Source organism: Quercus lobata, chromosome 2, assembly GCF_001633185.2.
Source record: "Quercus lobata isolate SW786 chromosome 2, ValleyOak3.0 Primary Assembly, whole genome shotgun sequence".
In the NCBI taxonomy this organism is placed as follows: Eukaryota; Viridiplantae; Streptophyta; class Magnoliopsida; order Fagales; family Fagaceae; genus Quercus; species Quercus lobata.
Window position 1 is genome coordinate 92,568,424 of NC_044905.1, and position 19,752 is coordinate 92,588,175.

A 19,752-nucleotide genomic window follows, 5' to 3' on the forward strand; every position below is an offset into this window, starting at 1 on the left:
GAAGTTCTTTTCGGATGGATCTTGAGATTTATGATCTTTTTATGTACTTGGTTTCCCCATAGGCCTGAGTCCAAGGACCATGCAAGGTCTTGGTTCTGTCCAAAACTTACGATCTTTTTATGTACTTGGTTTCCCCATAAGCTTGAGTCCGAGGACCATGCAAGACCTTGGTTCTGTCCAAAACTTACGATCTTTTTATGTACTTGGTTTCCCCATAGGCTTGAGTCCGAGGACCATGCAAGACCTTGGTTCTGTCCAAAACTTACAATCTTTTTATATACTTGGTTTCCCCATAGGCTTGAGTCCGAGGACCATGCAAGGCCTTGGTTCTGTCCAAAACTTACGATCTTTTTATGTACTTGGTTTACCCATAGGCTTGAGTCCGTGGACCATGCAAGACCTTGGTTCTGTCCAAAACTTACGATCTTTTTATGTACTTGGTTTCCCCATAGGCTTGAGTCCGAGGACCATGCAAGGCCTTGGTTCTGTCCAAAACTTACGATCTTTTTATGTACTTGGTTTCCCCATAGGCTTGAGTGACCATGCAAGGCCTTGGTTCTGTCCAAAACTTACGATCTTTTATGTACTTGGTTTCCCCATAGGCTTGAGTCCGAGGACCATGCAAGGCCTTAGTTCTGTCCAAAACTTACGATCTTTTTATGTACTTGGTTTCCCCATAGGCTTGAGTCCGTGGACCATGCAAGGCCTTGGTTCTGTCCAAAACTTACGATCTTTTTATGTACTTGGTTTCCCCATAGGCTTGAGTCCGAGGACCATGCAAGGCCTTGGTTCTGTCCAAAACTTATGATCTTTTTATGTACTTGGTTTCCCTATAGACTTGAGTCCGTGGACCATGCAAGGCCTTGGTTCTGTCCAAAACTTACGATCTTTTTATGTACTTGTTTTGTTTTTCGACCACGAGCCCCTACACCAGGGCGGGGAAAGTCGGCCTGAGGCTGGAAACCCCTAGAGACGCCCGCGCCCTTAGCACTGCGAGGCGTAGCCCCTAGCAGAAGCTTACGTCGGAGCAACAACTATATGTCGCCGGAGACGGAGGAGATCCCAGAAATTTCTGCTTGGCGCGTGAGTTAATTCCACCGCCACCTACGCCAGCGCGCAAGCTTTCCCACAGACGGCGCCAATTGTAAGGCCACGATTCCTTTGCGGTCCACTAACATTTTTGGGCTCACATAATAAAGGTCCCTCACAATATGATTTGTAGAGAGTGGGCTTGAAAAGCTAGCCGCTGGTCAAGGGGCGATGCCCGGTCATGGCTTTAGAGGAATTCATGTAAAAAAAGGAGTTGGGTTTGAACATTTAAGTCCTAAGGTGTCGCGCCCTATGGCATGGATCTCCTCGGAGTTGATCCGAGGACTATTGAGGCCTTCTTCTGGTTACCCCACGACGGACTTTCTTCAGTGAAGTCCGGAGTCGTTGAGAGGTTCTTCCCCATGTAGTCTCTCTCTTTTTGAGGTGGGATGGGCCTCCCTTCAGATTTACTTACTTTCTTATTTTATACTAGCTTGCATTCGTTGTCCTTCGTCCACGTGTAGGGTCAATCTTTACAAAAACTGACATTTGTCCCATCAGTCCAATCCCATAATTGTTGGGGATGGTTTGATAAAGCTGCAGGGTACGGCTCCGTCAGGCGCTGGGTCTTATCTGGAAGGGTAGTAAGGATAACTTCCCCAAGATATTTTGGATCTCCTTACAAATTCGTCCCTATACCAGTTTTGCCCCTGTATTCCGATGGGATTCTAGATCTGCCGAGGACTAAACTGTCCTCGGCTGCCTCCCAAAAACTGTTTTGGGCTCTGTATTGTAGAGCTTGGGCCACAGCTCTCCTCGGATTGAGCCTTCGGATCTTCCAGGAGCAACTGGACTTGGCCCTTAAATTATTGGATCCCACAACTATAATTTTCACTTTATTAATTTTTATGAAAAATACGGTCTCAATGTAATGTTTGATTGTTAAAAAAAAAAAAACCACTACCATTTCAAATTGTCCGGCTAGTGGATTAGGGCAATTCCCACCCAAAGAAAGCGAAAGCGATGCGTTATTAGTGGTAAACTCAAATCAAAATCGGTTACCAATTTAATTATTATGAAAAATGTTGTAAGTTTTTTTTTTTTTTTTGGTAGCAAAGCATTACTCAAATTAGGATGCAATACAATATAGTGTATTCAAGCTGACTGGTCTACTCTTTAGTTCAAAATCCACAACATAGATTTTGTGACAAATGTGATGTGAAACTTGAAGGAAAAGTTCAATTTAAATTACAAACTTTTGGTGACAATCCAAAAATACTTCGGGATCATTGATTTACACTTACATTTTTACTAACCAAATAAAATGTCGATAAACTAAGAACAAAAACTAATGAAGCAATGAGACCCTCAAGCCAAAAAAAAGTATATTATGTACATTTCTTTTGATGCACATAATCCCACACTCACAATGTATGAATAATGTGTACATTTCCTATTTCCTCGTAAAAAGAGCTACTTTCATCAATTCCTAATCTCCAGTTGCCTCTGATTGATGAAGCTAAAATAAAGATAATAATAAAGGGAATTCCGAATTCCAATCCAAAACTCACATGCAAAAAACACTATGATAAAACGGTAAAGAAAATTAGAAAATGCAGAAGCAAAGCAAAACATATAATATAATCTCCACTTCAGTCAAAATGTTTATCATTTTCTTGAATGCAAAATGAAACAATTGTACTTTTCTTAGTCTAAACGTTCATCGGGAGCTTCTCCCTCACTTTCTCAGTAACCAAACAGGAAAGATCAAAATATAAAAGCTAGATCTACTGGGTTTCAAACCAAAAAAGAAAACACAAAAAATAGAGAGATAGATCTGAAAGAGGGGAAAGGAGGTGAGGCTCAGATTGGGCTCTCCAATCAGGCAAGCAAAAAGGGACACCGCCATGGCTGCAACAAAAACCGGTTGCCTAGATGTGATAAAAAATTCACAAAGAGGCCATCCGGGTCGCCCCGCCAAGTAAAACGGACCCTTTCAACTATACCCGAATCTTCCACACTCTTAACATCAACAAAGCCATCGTCACAGCCTCTTTCACTATTGTGTCCAGAGAGAGAGAGAGAGAGTAAGAAAGAATCATAGATCAGAAAAGAAGAAAGGAAACAGATACACATACATACATATACACACACACACACCGAGAGAGAGAGAGAGAGAGATATGAGATATTCTTTTCTTTTTCTTTTTTTGGGTTTTGGGTTTGGAAGAGAAGGGTCTTGGGTGGTTGATTTGAAGGGCCAAGTTGGTGAAATCATTGGGTTCAGAGAGGGGCAACCACCCAACCATGCGCAATCTGAACCCTCTTTCTGAAACTGTTAAGAGTGTGAGGAAGAAGAAGGAGAAGCAAAGCCCTTTGGTTCTTTGACTAAGGGCCTGTGTTTGTTTTTATTTGCTTTCAGGGAGTAGGAACAGGCACTGACCAATTTCCGTTTTTGGCCTTCATTTCAAATTTCAAACGTTTGTTGTAGAATGTCACTCAGGAGGGTGTTGTCGTCTTTGTGGTTTTTTTCTCAAAAGCTAAGCCGGCAACAAATGTCACTCATGCCTATCCGCATCATCATTTTGTATTAGTGCTTGGATCCTTGTGCACCAATAAACATGCCATTTTAGGCTGTGTTTGGTTTATATAAGATATTTATCGGGAAATATTTATTTTTTGAAAATGCTATTTTTGAGAAAGAAAGATATTTTTAAGTGTTTGGTTGTGTTTCAAAAAATATTTTGGAAAATATTTTCTAGTTTTTGATTGTGTTACTGAAAATAATATAGAAAACACACTTTCTTCTTATTCCTCACATTTTCTCAGCTTCCAAACAAATATATAATACCATTTCTCAATAGATAAACACATAAACAAAACCCAACAAAAAAAAATTCATTAAATCCGGTCAAATTTATCAAAACCCAACCATTTCCCAATTGCGATCTCCATGCGATCGGTGTGATCGATGCCGTCTCGGTGCGATCTTGACAAAGTCGAATGCGTGATCTGGGCTCTGGGTTCGCCGGCGAAGTCGAAAGGTGCGATCTGGGTGTGATTCGAAGTCGAAGTCGAAGTCGAACGGCGAAGTCGAAGGGTGCGAAGTCGAAGGGCTCTGGGCTCTGGGTTCGATCTCTCTCTGGGTGCGATCTCTCTCTGGATGTGATCTCTCTGGCCGAAGCTTGGCTGGCCAGAGGGGTGTGCTCTCTCCCTCTCTCTCTCTCTCTTTGTCTGTGTTTTCCAAAATCCATTTGAAGGTAAAATAGCAACTGAAATTGATTTCTGGCTTAAGAGGGGAATTTTCGATCAAAGTTGAAATTAATTTCCGTTGACCCTATTTTCCTGTGCTTACCAAACACACATTTTTACGAAAAACCATTTTCCGGAAGTGGTTTGAAATCAAAACAAATGCAGCCTTAATTAAACAATGGTGAAAATTTTTCTCCCCAACAAAAACATAACAAAACAATTAAGAAAAATGTTGTATAGTGGGCATGAAAGGAAAATACTTAAGGAATGGACCTCACACGTAGGACCCCATGGAGCCCATCTCTAATATGAGAGCCTTTGGACTATTATCCATAATTGTCAAAATGTGAATCGTATCATGAATCGATTTTTAATTTTTTTGTATCGCGTATTGTATCGTATCGTGTATCATAAGATACACAAACACTTAATAAAATTTATAAATATTATAAATATACATATATAAGTGGTATATTCATTATAAATTTTGAATATATTTAATAAATAACTAATTTATTCATCACTTATGTAATAATATTTAACAAGCTAACTAAATAAATCAAATTAGCATTTGTTCATAACATACACATTCAAATTACTTAAATTCAATAGTGATAATATATTACAAATGACCCAAAAATAATAATTTATTTTCATCATATTCATCAAATTACCTAGTCAACCCCATTTAAGTCAACGCTATCATTATGTTTATAATTTTGTAAATTTATTTCTTTATTAAAATTTTCTACATCGTCATTTGTCATTAACATTTACTATCTCTTCTTATTCTTTTTATTTTAATAAATTTTTTTTGGCATTCTAGTTTCTTGGACTTGTAACAATAATGATAAAAAAAATTAAAATAAAATTTTAAATATTAAAGTGAAAGATAAGTGTGTATTATGTAGTCCAATCGTAGGAGAGAGGGGAAAAAACTTATAAATATGTTATTTTAGTAGGCAAAATGAAGTAAACTAATAATTGTGTGTTAAAAATAAGTCTAACAACTTGTTAAATTCAAATAAACGTACAAATTTTAACAAAAAATCTTATTTTAAAGCATTTGTCTATGTATCGTACGATACGTACGATTTTACAATACGATACGATTCATACGATATGTACACTGTATCGTACGATTCATGAGCACTTATGATACGCCGATACGATACGGAACTTTTTACACACGATACGATATGTATCGCGTATCGTACGATACTAACAGCTATGCTATTATCCAACGTGAAATTTTCAGTATATATATTTTTCGGTGTTTTAAACTATATTTAAGTAAGGCCAATTATAGGATGTTCCTAATACAATTGCTAATAATATATTTTAGGAAATTTTTTATACTACTTTAATAGGAAATGTAAAAAAAACCATTACAATAATTAATTATTTTTCTCTTTTTTCATAAAAAATGTTTCTAAAAATATTTCATAAACTAGTACCCTTAAAATATCCATTAACTTTCTCTTTTACATAAAAATGATGTTAATGACAAATCAAAGTGAAAGTTATATTAGTTTACCCAAAAAAATAAACCAGATGTAAGTAATATTACTCTAATAGTCTAATTACAATAAGTGGGATCATCATATATTCCCCAAATGACCATATTATGGTTTGCAAACATAATAAACAATTCTATATATATATATATATATATATATATATATATTGAGAATCAACAATTCAACCCTTAGTTTAGGTAAATTTATTTCATTCAAAAAAAATATAAAATAAACTTGCTTGACAGCAACTAAAGAAAATAAATCTTGCACGATAATAGTATATACTATATAGATACTAATAGGATCTAATCCCTTTTATATGGTCTTAAATATTTGGTGAATATGATCCTCCTTGAACTAAGAAATTATTCGCTTTTATACGTAGAGTGCTCCTTCTTCTCAAAAAGGGTGTGTGCCCTACAATAGATCCCACACGGGAGGGAGGATTCCTCGCATAAACTTGAATAATTTTTCTAGTGAGATTAAGCTCACAGCCGAAGGTAGGTTTTGATAAAAATGATTATCAAAGGAGACATATAGAATGCAATCCAACCCTTAGTCTCACCTTCATCTACTCCTAACTAGTCAATAGATCCCAACAGAGAAGTTTTGGTAATCTTGTCTAAATACCAATTTTGATTAGCCTAACATGTTTTCAGAAAAAGCAAAAATCCTCGCAAGTGAATAGGTAAATGGCCCTTTTGTTATAATATGGTATAATATATTCATATCCTACTATTCATAACTCTATTGTCCGAGAAAGTTCTAACCCATATTAGAGGAGGGTTATATATTCCTGTGACACCTAATACTATAGTCTTTTGGGTTAATATTGCAAAATCTGAACTTAATTTGCATTATAGGTACTGTTTGAACTTAATTGGTAAATTGAGGAAAGAGAAAAAATTTCGGTAACAGTATTGCCGAAATTCAACAAAAGTAGGAGAGAAAAAGAGAAAAAGTTGGAGAGAGAAAGAAGAGGAATTTCGGCAACGCTGTTACCAAAATTCCTCTGCCCAAATTCCTACCCGGTCCTGTGTAAAAAAGCAATTACAGCAATGCCATTGCCGAAATAGGGAAAAAAAAGAATTTTTTTTTTGGTAATTGTGGTAATGGCATTGCCGAAAATGGGGAAAAAAATTGAATGGAATTATGGCAATGTCATTACCGAAAATGAGAGGAAAAAAAAATATTGTTGCCGAAATTTGGGAAGAAATTTAAAAAAAAAGTGTTACGTTCACAACAAATCACAGGTGATTAGTTATTATTAGTTCAAATTTGATTTTAACACTGAGATTACTTTTTTAATCTAATAATAACAACCTGCCACTTAAAATTTGTTGTAAAAATATTGTAAAAATTGTATGTACCTATCATTTCTTAAAAAAATAAATAAATAATAGAATTGTGGCAATGGGATTGCCAAAATAGGTGTAGAAAATTTTCACCAATTTTGGCAATGCCATTGCCGAAAATGTGAAAAAAAAAAAGAAAAAAAAAAAGAGAAGGATTTTGGCAATGGGACCTCTTTTTTTTTTTTTTTTTTCCTCAAATTTTCGCCAATGGCATTGCCGAAATAGGTGAAAATTTTCTACACCTATTTCGCCAATCCTATTACCACAATTCTATTATTTATTTATTTATTTATTTAAGAAATGATAGGTACACACAATTTTTACAATATTTTTACAACAAATTTTAAGTGACAGGTTGTTATTATTAGATTAAAAAAGTAATCTCAGTGTTAAAATCAAATTTGAACTAATAATAACTAATCACCTGTGATTTGTTGTGAAAGTATTATAAAAATATTGTGAACGTAACACTTTTTTTAAAATTTCTTCCCAAATTTCAGCAACAACATTTTTCTTTTCCTCTTATTTTCGGCAATGACATTGTCATAATTCCATTCAATTTTTTTCCCCATTTTCGGCAATGCCATTGCCACAACTACCAAAAAAAAATTTCTTTTTTTTTTTCCTATTTCGACAAAGGCATTGCCGCAATTACTTTTTTACACAAGAACGGATAGGAATTTGGGCAGAGGAATTTCGGTAACAGCGTTGCCGAAATTCCTCTTCTTTCTCTCTGCAACTTTTTCTCTTTCTCTCTCCTACTTTTGTTGAATTTCGGCAACACTGTTGCCGAAATTCTTTCTCTTTCCTCAATTCCCCAATTAAGCTCAAACAGTACCTATAATGCAAATTAAGTTCAAATTTTGCAATATTAACCCAAAAGACTCAAAATCTTCTAATGTTTTGAAGGGAGAAATGTAGGTTCAAATCCTATTCTCAAAATTTGGTCAAAATTCATATAATTCTTGATTTGAAAAGAGACCGGGTAAAATGAATTAATTTTACTCTATCAATGTGGGTGCAACACAACTTTTTATAAAAATAAAGAGTTTTTTTTTTTTTTTTTAATAAAAAGATTATCAAAAAATATAACTCTTTATTAAAAAAATAAACCATACATCTTCGTAATAAAGAGCTACTTTCATCAATCCAAAAATTCCAAATCTCCAGCTGCCGTTGATCTGATTGAGCTAAATGAAAGAGAAACGGAATTCCGAATTGCAATTCAAAACTCAAATGCCAAAAATACACTTAAAAATGGGTAAAGAAAAATAGAAAACGTAGAAGCAAAACACACATAGGCACAAACATAATAAATAAAATCTACATTTCATTCAAAATGTTCATCATTTTCCCTCATTTTCTCGCTAGCCAAACAGAAAAGAACAAAAAATAAACGATGCTAGATCTAAAAAAACAAAGAGAGAGAGAAAGGGGGAAATGGGTGAGGCTCAGATTGGGCTCTCCGATCAGGCAAGCGAAAGAGACACCGTCATGGCTGCAACAAAAACCGGTTGCCTAGATGTGATAAAAAATTCACAAAGAGACCATCCGGGTCGCCCCGCCAAACAAAACGGATCCTTTCAACAGTACCGAATCTTCCACACTCTTAACATCAACAAAGCCATCGTCACAGCCTCTTTCACTACATGTGTCCCCAGAGAGAGAGAGAGAAAGAGAGTCATGAATCTGAAAATAAATAAATAAAAGAAAAAGAAACAGATACAAACACGAACACCAACACAGCAGCAGAGAGAGAGAGAGATAGAGAGAGAGATATGCTATTTATTTATTATTATTATTGTTGTTGCTGTTGTTTTGATATTTATCTTTGGGTTTAGGGTTTAGGAGAGAAGGGTCATGGGTGGTTGATTTGAAGGGCTAAGTAAGTTGATAGAAATCATTGGGTTCAGAGAGGGGCAACCACCCAACCATACACACTCTGAACCCTCTTTCTGAAACTGTTGAGAGTGTGAAGAAGAAGGAGAGAGAGAAGCAAAGCCCTTTGATTCATTGACTCAGGGCCTCGGTGTGTTATTTATTTACAGGGACTAGGCACATGAACTGAATAATTTCCGTTTTTGGCCTTTGTTTCTACTTTCAAACGTTTGTGGTCGGATGTTAATTTGGGAAAAAAAAGGTGGGTGTTGTCGTCTTTTGCGTTTCTTCTCCTGAAAGTTGAAGCCACCAACAAATGTTACTCATGCCTAATTGCCAATCAGCATCATTCATTTCATCATTTGTATTAGTTGTTTCGCAATTACGCTAATGTTAATTAATACGGTTTTTCCTATCAAAAAAAAAAAAAATTAATACGATTTTTTTCTTTTTACAAACAAAGTTATCCAACATTTTCGAGTATCTTACTAATTAAAAAATTCCAACTTCAAGATTAATTTCTTTGAAAAATTTTGTATTTGCGTAAATTCGGAGATTGGATTCGAGGTTTTTGTGGGAATAAAGTCTCAAATATAAAATTTTAGGATCTTGGGGTTTGGAAACTTTAATGGAATTTGTTTTTAGATGAAGAAAATAAGCACCAGGATTGTAGTGTAGGCAATTCAAGATAAAAATACCCCAAAAAACAATAGCAAGAAGGAAAATAATATTATAATTTATAAAGAAGGATTTGCAAAAGCAATATCGTAGGCTTCTTAAGGAAAAAGTGATTGACTTAACAAACTTTTTTGTAATTCCATTACAAGTTTTTGTTACCCAAATAGAATGGTAGGTCGACTGTGTAATCTGTGTGTAAGTTCAGTTGCTATAAGGCTGATGACAAATTACTGTAAGGATTAAAGAATATATAAGAATAAAGACTTGCAATATCAATCCAGCCTAGAAATACCAAAGCACTGACAAGGAGGAAGAAGATGAAGACCACGCTAGCTGTTGAAACTTTCTTCTTCACTGGTCGCCAAGAAGTTCCACTGTGATGTGGAACATATCGAGTTTGTTTCTCATTATTTCTTCTCATGGTGCTTTCGTTGGCCTTCTTAAAAAACCTGCCAAACAAGAGCCTTGCCTTCTAAACTGCTCACTATGTTACCTATTGGTATAGTTGGTCTGCTGGACCATCGGAATTTTCTTTTTTGAGAAAGGCTTTCGGAAATTTTCGAGCCTAGCTACTACCTTCACCATATAGAGTCTAATCTAATCCAAAATTACTGTGGACAAAACAGGGGATGAAAATTATTGAAGCATCCAAAGAATTACTCTCATCCAGAACTACCCTCAGTTGTACGTCTTTTCTCTTTCTTATACCCACATGTTATGTGCGAATTGAGTATAAAAGTGAAACTCCTCTCTATCTGTCTTTCAAATGATAATATCACTAGTTGGGACCTATGAAACTTGTATTATCCCTTGGAAGTTTCCATCAATACAATAACTCTTTTGAGACTTAGCCTAAGTGGGGACAAATCAGTTATGGCAGCGATTCCTAATCATGTGATGCAGGGAAGGGCTCTACCAGTCCATTTATGTGATAAATTGGACAAGATTAATAGAGATTTTCTTTGGGGCAGCACCAATGAAAAAAGAAAGATGCATTTGGTTGGATGGAGTAAGATTATAACAGATAAGGAAAATGGAGGATTGGGAACTCAAGCAGCAAGGGCGAGGAATATTGCCCTTTTAGCCAAGCTGAACTGGAGAATGAACCAAGAAAAAGAGGCTTTATGGTCTAGAGTGATTTTGGGGAAGTATTGTTCTGCAGATAGGAGAAGGTCGAGAAATCCGAATAAGTTGCCGGCATCTCCTAATTGGGCAGCCGTGAAACTGGGCTTAAAAACCTTTGAAGAAGGTATATGTTGGGGTGTAGGCAATGGTGAAAAAATAAATGTGTGGTCTGACTGTTGGGTTAAGGGGCAATCCTTAAGGGAGTAGGTGCAAGGGCCACTAACTCGGCCAAAGAGTGAAATGGTTGTTGCAGATTTTATGTACAGTGGAGGTCGTTGTTGGAATTGGGAAGCTATCTCATTTGATCTCCCTCAGGGTATTAAAGACAAGATCCAAGCCATTCCTTGCCAACAAGCTGGAAGAGCTGAAGATATTATAATTTGGAAATTTTCAAAGGATGGTAATTTCTCCACAAAGTCAGCTTATGATCTTGCTAACTTGGAGCAAGAACAAAATCCCTCCTTCCAAGGGCAGTGGATTTGGAAGTTGGACATGCTTCCAAAGATTGTCAACTTCCTTTGGCTCATCATACATAATAGCATGCCTATGAGGGATGTGCTTGCCTCAAGAGGGATTGATTGTGAAAGAAAATGCCCTCTGTGCAAGAATCATAATGAGTCAATCATTCACGTGTTGAGGGAGTATGTTTTTGCTCGTGATTTATGGCATAAAATCCGTGCACCTGTAGCTTTGATTGGATCATTTAACAGTGATCTTTTGGACTGGCTTAGGGTCAATTGTCTTAGTAGAGTTACTCACCACTCTAATACTCCCTGGTCATACATCTTCCTTTTGCCTTGTGGTGTCTCTGGAAGCATAGGAACCGGGTGGCTTTTGAAAATGTTGCTCTAAACCCCAATCTGCAGAAACAATGCATAACTCAAGCGATGGAGTCTTTTTATTGTGTGGCGAAAATAAAAATGCAGAGAAACAGGGTGGTTGTAAATGTTAGGTGGAATAAGCCCCCAATTGGGTGGTTTAAGCTAAATACTGATGGAGCTTCAATGGGGAACCCGGGCAAGGCTGGGGGAGGAGGACTTATAAGAGACAGTGCTGGTTTTTGGGTTAAAGGCTTCTCAAGATCCCTAGGAACTGGTACTAGCATATTAGCAGAGTGTTGGGCTCTTAGGGATGGGCTGTTTTTAGCTATCCAACTTGGTATCCAAAATCTTTAGAAGTTGAATTGGATGCAAAAGTTGTTGTGGATTTGATTAACTCTAACTCCCAAACTAATGCAGCATATACTACTCTTCTGGTGGATTGCAGGTTGTTGCTAAGCCAAATTCCTCATGCTAGGGTGAGCCATGTGTTTCGAGAAGCAAATCGTAGTGCTGATGCGCTTGCAAGGAATAGTAGCATGATGGAGGAAGAATTTTGTATTTTTGATTTAGCCCTAAACTTTATTAAGGAGTTTTTATGCTCTGATGTTAGAGCATTAGCATTGGGGAATGCTAATGCCAAATCTAAGAAAAATTTGGAATTTTAAGCCCCAAAACCATCTGCATTGGGGAATGCTAAACAGCAGTATTGCAAATTTTTTTGTAATACTGCTACAGTGTAATTCTAAACATAGAATTACATTGTAGCAGTATTGTAAAAAAAAAAAAAAAATTTATCTGACTCTCTCTCCTCTGTCTCTCATCTCTCATCTCTGTCTCTCCATCGCTGAACCCAAAAACTATATCACGGCGAAACAGCCAACACCATATCACGCCAACCCAAAAACCAACAACACCATGGCAAAATAGCCACCCAGCATCATATCACGTCAATCCAAAAACCGAAACAACCACCCATAACCCAGCACCACAGAGCATAGCCAACCCAACACCATATCACGCCATCGAGCACGGCGACACCATATTACGAATTCGCGATCCACGGATCACAACCAGCAAGCACGGCAAAACCCATATCTCGAATTCGCGATCCACGACCCACAATCCACAACCGGAGTAGTACGAGTATGAGCTCGTCATGGAGCGAATGAAGTTTTGGGTTTTATTGAAGTCGAGTTGTGAAATTTAGGATTTTTTGTTTGTGGGTTTTGTTGATTGATGTGTTTTTGGTTGATCTATGAAGTTTTGGGTGTTTGAGTTGATGGGTTATTGTTGGACTATTTCACCACCTCGTCAGAAATGAAGGCTCCGACGGAAGTTACAGATGGAAGAGAGCTGAAAATGAGAGAGAGGAGAGAGATGGAAGAGAAAATATATAATTTTGAGATATATTATTTTAATGAGTAAAAGAGAAAAATAGAAGTTTGAGATGTAAAAATATTATAAAATAGTATGATATAATGATAAAGTGACTTTTTAAAATCGTATAATAGAGTAGTATTAGAATTTTTCAATACAAATGCTCTTAATGGGTTACCTATTGTAGGCTATCAGCCGCGAACTTAGCCATTTTGGCTTCTTAGTTGTTTTATTTATGTCCTTCTAACCCAAAAAAAAAAAAAAAAAAAGCGCTACTTTCATCAATCCCAAAATTCCAAATCTCCAGCTGCCGTTGATTTGATTGAGCTAAATGAAAGAGAAATGGAATTTCGAATTGCAATTCAAAACTCAAATGCCAAAAATACACTTCAAAATCGGTAAAGAAAAATAGAAAACGTAGAAGCAAAACACACATAGGCACAAACATGATAAATAAAATCTACATTTCATTCAAAATGTTCATCATTTTCCCTCATTTTCTCGCTAGCCAAACAGGAAAGAACAAAAAATAAACGACGCTAGATCAAAAAAAACAAAGAGAGAGAGAAAGGGGGAAATGGGTGAGGCTCAGATTGGGCTCTCCGATCAGGCAAGCGAAAGAGACACCGTCATGGCTGCAACAAAAACCGGTTGCCTAGATGTGATAAAAAAAATTCACAAAGAGACCATCCGGGTTGCCCCGCCAAACAAAACGGATCTTTTCAACAGTACCCGAATCTTCCACACTCTTAACATCAACAAAGCCATCGTCACAGCCTCTTTCATTACATGTGTCCCCAGAGAGAGAGAGAGAGAAAGAGAGAGTCATGAATCTGAAAATATATAAATAAAAGAAAAAGAAACAGATACAAACACGAACACCAACACAGCAGCAGAGAGAGAGAGAGATATGCTATTTATTAATTATTATTATTGTTGTTGTTGTTGTTGTTTTGATATTGATCTTTGGGTTTAGGGTTTAGGAGAGAAGGGTCATGGGTGGTTGATTTGAAGGGCTAAGTAAGTTGATAGAAATCATTGGGCTCAGAGAGGGGCAACCACCCAACCATACACACTCTGAACCCTCTTTCTGAAACTGTTGAGAGTGTGAAGAAGAAGAAGGAGAGAAGCAAAGCCCTCTGATTCCATTCACTCAGGGCCTCGGTGTGTTATTTATTTACAGGGACTAGGCACATGAACTGAGTAATTTCCGTTTTTGGCCTTTGTTTCTACTTTCAAACGTTTGTGGTCGGATGTTAATTTGGGAAAAAAAAGGTGGGTGTTGTCGTCTTTTGTGTTTCTTCTCCTGAAAGTTGAAGCCACCAACAAATGTTACTCATGCCTAATTGCCAATCAGCATCATTCATTTCATCATTTGTATTAGTTGTTTCGCAATTACGCTAATTAATACGATTTTTCCTATAAAAAAAAAAAAAAATTAATACGATTTTTTTCTTTTTACAAACAAAGTTATCCAACATTTTCGAGTATCTTACTAATTAAAAAATTCCAACTTCAAGATTAATTTCTTTGAAAAATTTTGTATTTGCGTAAATTCGGAGATTGGATTCGAGGTTTTTGTGGGAATAAAGTCTCAAATATAAAATTTTAGGATCTTGGGGTTTGGAAACTTTAATGGAATTTGTTTTTAGATGAAGAAAATAAGCACCAGTATTGTAGTGTAGGCAATACAAGATAAAAATACCCCAAAAAACAATAGCAAGAACGAAAATAAAATTATAATTTATAAAGAAGGATTTGCAAAAGCAATATCGTAGGCTTCTTAAGGAAAAAGTGATTGACTTATCAAACTTTTTTGTAATTCCATTACAAGTTTTTGTCACCCAAATAGAATGGTAGGTCGACTGTGTAATCTGTGTGTAAGTTCAGTTGCTATAAGGCTGATGACAAATTACTGTAAGGATTAAAGAATATATAAGAATAAAGACTTACAATATCAATCCAGCCTAGAAATACCAAAGCACTGACAAGGAGGAAGAAGATGAAGACCACGCTAGCTGTTGAAACTTTCTTCTTCACTGGTCGCCAAGAAGTTCCACTGTGATGTGGAACATATCGAGTTTGTTTCTCATTATTTCTTCTTGTAAGAACCAAGTACGAGGCCTATGGGCCTTGGATTACTATGGGCTCACAATCTATTTGTAGTGGGCTTGAAGGTTTCCTACTATGGGTCGTTCTCGGCAGAGACTCAAAGCAACGCCCAGTTTGATGTTCACTCTGTCACTCTTTTCTCTCCAAGTTTCTGAACCCCTTCCTCTCCCATCTTTCTTCTATTTATAGCCTAGGTTAGTGGGAAGATCATGATTACAGCCACCGTTTGTGCTATTGAAGGTCCAATATCATTTGATTTAAGTGGATGTTTAGGTGAGAGGGCGGTGCTGCATTTATGATCTTGGAACTTGATTCCATCTGGACCGATAATGCTCGGCAGCTCCGTCTCCCGTGCATACCACATTTTCCCGGGAATGACTCACGTACATGACCGGGAACGTTTGACCGAGTCCACCTTGGAACTTAATACCCTACACTTGTTTGTTATTTATGAATTCCCGGGAATGGCGTAAGACGACTGGACCTTTCGGCTGGGCCTGTGGCCAAAACTAGTACGGGACAAGGCCCAGGGCCTGTATGGGCCTGGGATCACCGTACTGTACAATTGGGGCAGGGCCCGGGGTCTGTTTGGGCCTAAGATCTCGGTGCCGTACAATAGCCCCCCCTTGATTCATACTCGGTCATCGAGAAGAATCAAGGAGCAGCATGGGACCTTTTGACCTCGGGAGTATTTTAGCCTGGGACTTCTGACCGTCATCTCTCATTTAATACTTATCTCAAAAGACGCGCCGTTTCGCGGCGCCAGGCGCAGTCGTCATTATTGCCTGACGGTTCGAGAACCGAAGCGACGTGCGGATTGGTTGTGCTTGGCGTTCGTTGGACTGCTCGTAGACCGCGCCCATTTAATGCTTGATTCAGACGCTTCTTCTTCCTCCACTCATTTTTCTTTCCTCTATAAATAACCTCCCTCTGAACAGCATCCCATTTTTCCTCTGCCAATCTTTAGAGCTTTCTTTTTTCTCTGCCGACCACATTTCCGTGCGCTTGCTTACCCAGTGTTCTTTTCCTCCTTAGAACCCAAAGTAAGTTTTTCTTCCCCTTCCTTTTCCTTTCAACTTTCATTTCTTTGAGTTTACTTTTGTATTTTTAGGCGTTATAGATGGGTTACTCTTACCTCCTAGAGTCCCCGGCTGCTTTGGCCACCTTTAGGAGTAAATTTAACATTCCCAATGACGTGGATGTGGCCTACTGCCATGAGAGCGATATTGAACTCCACCGAGGGCATGGTATAGCTTTCTTTCCTTTGATGTCCATTCTAGAAGGTGGGGTCAGGTTCCCCGTGGATCCCCTCTTAATAAACACACTCACTTACTACGGGCTTTGCCCGGACCAACTTCCCCCCAACTTTTACCGGGTAGTTAGTTGTGTCAGTAAGTTGAACCACACCTTTAACTTACAGTTAGACCACCATGACATTAACCAAATGTATAGGCTCTGTGGGAGCAAAGCCACCGGTTATTACCTAAAGACAAGGGATGCACGGGTACGGCTGATATCATGCCTACCTGATTCGAACAGGAACTCCGCCAATGAGTTCGTTAGGGTGAGCGGCAATTGGTTTGCCGGGGAGTTTCCTTGCCCCCTTAAGCCGCGTGAAGTGGGTTCGTTCCATCCCCTTCATATAACTGCTTTCTTTCGCCTCTCATTTTCTTCCTCTCGGTAAAAAGAATTTTTATGATTAGAGACTAATGCGTCATTTGATCTTTTGCAGACGGCAAAGTGTTTGTGCAGGACCTCAGAGTCGTCCACGCCAAAGACTTAAACTTCGTCCTCCGCTCTGAGATATACGTGCATTGGGACGGGCAACTCCGGGCTTCGCATTTGATTCTCGGTGTGGATCCGGTTTATTCTACTTGGCAGCCGTTCAAGCAGGCACTGATAGTTGACAGCCCCCTGCTGTCGTATATAGACGTTCGGTACGTGAACTTTTTACCGCCGAGTCTTACAACCGGGGAAGCGAGGGAATTTGGCCGGCGGCTTACTTGCGCAGACGAGCTAGCCCCTTTGAGAGACGAATCCGCGGAAAAAGCATCCCGGCGCCTCAGGGAGTTAGCCCACGAAGCCGTACAGCAAGACCAAGCGCAAGAGCAGCCAATCCCCGAGAATCCTGCTGCCGTGAACCAACAACAAGTGATAGAAGCGGCTGCCCTTTTAGCCAGAGCTGCCCGGCCTAAGGGAAAGATGGTATCTAGAAAAGTGCTGTCGGTAGAACGGTTTGTGCCCGGTGCCCGACAATCCAATCAGCCCCCTCCTCCCGAGGGCCGGGGTCAAGTGCCGCAGCCTTCACCCCCATCGCAGGCCGGACGTGCCCGGAAGAAGCAAAAGGTCACCGATCAACCTTCCACTTGCCCGGTCGAGGTCGCTGCCCAGACTCCTCCCCGTCCAACAGGTGGCATTGTTATCCGTGAGCCGCCGACTGAAGCCGGCACGGGGGGCGCGTCCTCCTCCCAAGTGGCTCCTGCGTGGGAGCCGAAGATCCTTCTGGACGGCAAACCATTGCCGTCAACCGCCTGCATTCGGATGTGGGATAAAGGCGAGGGCGGCCGTATTGCCCAATCTTTGGCCGAAGCTCTCCAACTTCCCGAGGATGTGCATGCTTTCGAGGATGGATCCGAGGAGTCGGTAGGGCGCCGGTTAGAGTGGCACGCCATTGCGGTAATTTTTTTTTTGTCTTTCTAGTTCTTCATACAGGTTTCCTTTTGCCTTTTTTCTAACTTTTGTCCTTGCTAGGCTGCCCAAATGGCCCACATTGTGGCTGCTCGGGCACGGGAGCTTGCTGAGGAGAGCGAGCGCGAGAAGGAGGCGCGCGAGGCGGCGGTGAAAACGGCTAAGGAAAAACTGAAGGCCGCCGAGTCTGCTGAGAAGAAGGCTGCAGCTGCCGAGAAGAACCGGTCCCTGGCCGAGAAAAGGTGTGCAGAGCTCCTAACCCAGCAGAATGAGACGGAGCTTAAGCTAGCCCAAGCCATCAGCCTAAACACCTCCAATGCCGAGGAGATAGCTGACCTTAGGGCAGGCTTGGCAGCCGCGGAGCAGAAATGGTATGATGTCGGCTTTGCTGATGCCGAAAACTCTGTAGAGCCGGTGGTTGCTCGGGCTAGGAATATGGGCTTTGAGGCCGGGTGGTTTGCCGCCCTTCAGGCAATGGGTGTTCCTGAGGATTCGCATCTGAGAGACCCCGGCCAAATCCCATTCCCGAGCCCCGCCCCTGCTGCTCAGGGTACCCCGGTGGCGATTGACGAGGAAGAGACAGCCAGTATGAGGGAGCTGGTTGAGCAAATCGATGCTCACGCTGAGCCTGAGGAAATGGAAGCCACCAGTATCCCGACTGTGCAGGAGCTTCTCGGTGAGGCCCCGCCTTTTTCTTTGGCCGGCCAGCAGGAAGTGATACCGCCGAACCAACCTCCCCGCTAATTTTGCTTTTATTTTGCTTGTTCATTTTTATTTTATTGGTTTTACTTGCTCACGTCACCGAGATGCGGTGACCGAACATTTGTTTTATCTCGTTGGTTTTATTTGCCTATGTCACCGGGATGTGGTGACCGAACAATTGCTCTACTTTAATTAGAAGTCCGTTTTCTTTTTCCGTTTGAATTTGTCGAATGAAATTATCTCTGTTCGTGTTTTTGCTTGAACCACGCCAGTGCTATGGCTGCTTAATGTAATGGTACCCCCCGAGAACCTTTTACGCGGCGCTTAGCGTATTTTGAGAGCGCTTTTTGACTTAGTATTTGAAAAAAAAAAGGTCGGGTTAGGCTTTGGCTGAACCGGGAATCGAGCCGAGGGCCAGGTTTTTGTACTTAGAGAATTATTTGTAGGTTTCCACCTGCTCGGCGATAGTGATCGATCCGAGGATCAGGTTTCTGTCCTTAGAGAATTCTGTAGGTTTCCGCCTGCTCGGCGATAGTGATCGAACCGAGGATCAGGTTTCTGTCCTTAGATTATTATCTGTAGGTTTCCACCTGCTCGGCGATAGTGATCGAACCGAGGATCAGGTTTCTGTCCTTAGATTATTATCTGTAGGTTTCCACCTGCTTGGCGATAGTGATCGAACCGAGGATCAGGTTTCTGTCCTTAGATTATTATTTGTAGGTTTCCACCTGCTCGGCGATAGTGATCGAACCGAGGATCAGGTTTCTGTCCTTAGATTATTATCTGTAGGTTTCCACCTGCTCGGCGATAGTGATCGAACCGAGGATCAGGTTTCTGTCCTTGGATTATTATTTGTAGGTTTCCACCTGCTCGGCGATAGTGATCGAACCGAGGATCAGGTTTCTGTCCTTAGATTATTATCTGTAGGTTTCCACCTGCTCGGCGATAGTGATCGAACCGAGGATCAGGTTTCTGTCCTTAGATTATTATTTGTAGGTTTCCACCTGCTCGGCGATTTTGATCGAGCCGAGAGTCAGGCTTCTGTCTTTAGATTTGATGGTGATTCTTCCGGCGCACGGCTAAGGAATGATAAATAGCTTGTACAAAAGGATTCATCATGCTCTTAATTTCAATAGGATACAAGTAATGGCTTACACCGATGATTATGCGTAGAACTTCTTCAAGTTGTTGGCGTTCCATGGTCGGGGGAGTGGCC

The 19,752-nt window shown here is 39.7% G+C and overlaps 1 protein-coding gene across 1 annotated transcript; it reads left to right on the forward strand.

The window, feature by feature from the left end:
- Nucleotides 1–15,554: 15,554 nt before the first annotated feature.
- On the forward strand, nt 15,555–18,930 carry LOC115977223 (uncharacterized abhydrolase domain-containing protein DDB_G0269086-like). The gene is made up of 3 exons (XM_031098952.1): nt 15,555–16,189; nt 16,879–17,822; nt 17,898–18,930. The coding sequence occupies exons 2-3, from the start codon at nt 17,349–17,351 to the stop codon at nt 18,576–18,578; spliced, it is 1,155 nt and encodes a 384-aa protein (XP_030954812.1). The 5' UTR covers nt 15,555–16,189; nt 16,879–17,348; the 3' UTR covers nt 18,579–18,930.
- Nucleotides 18,931–19,752: the final 822 nt, after the last annotated feature.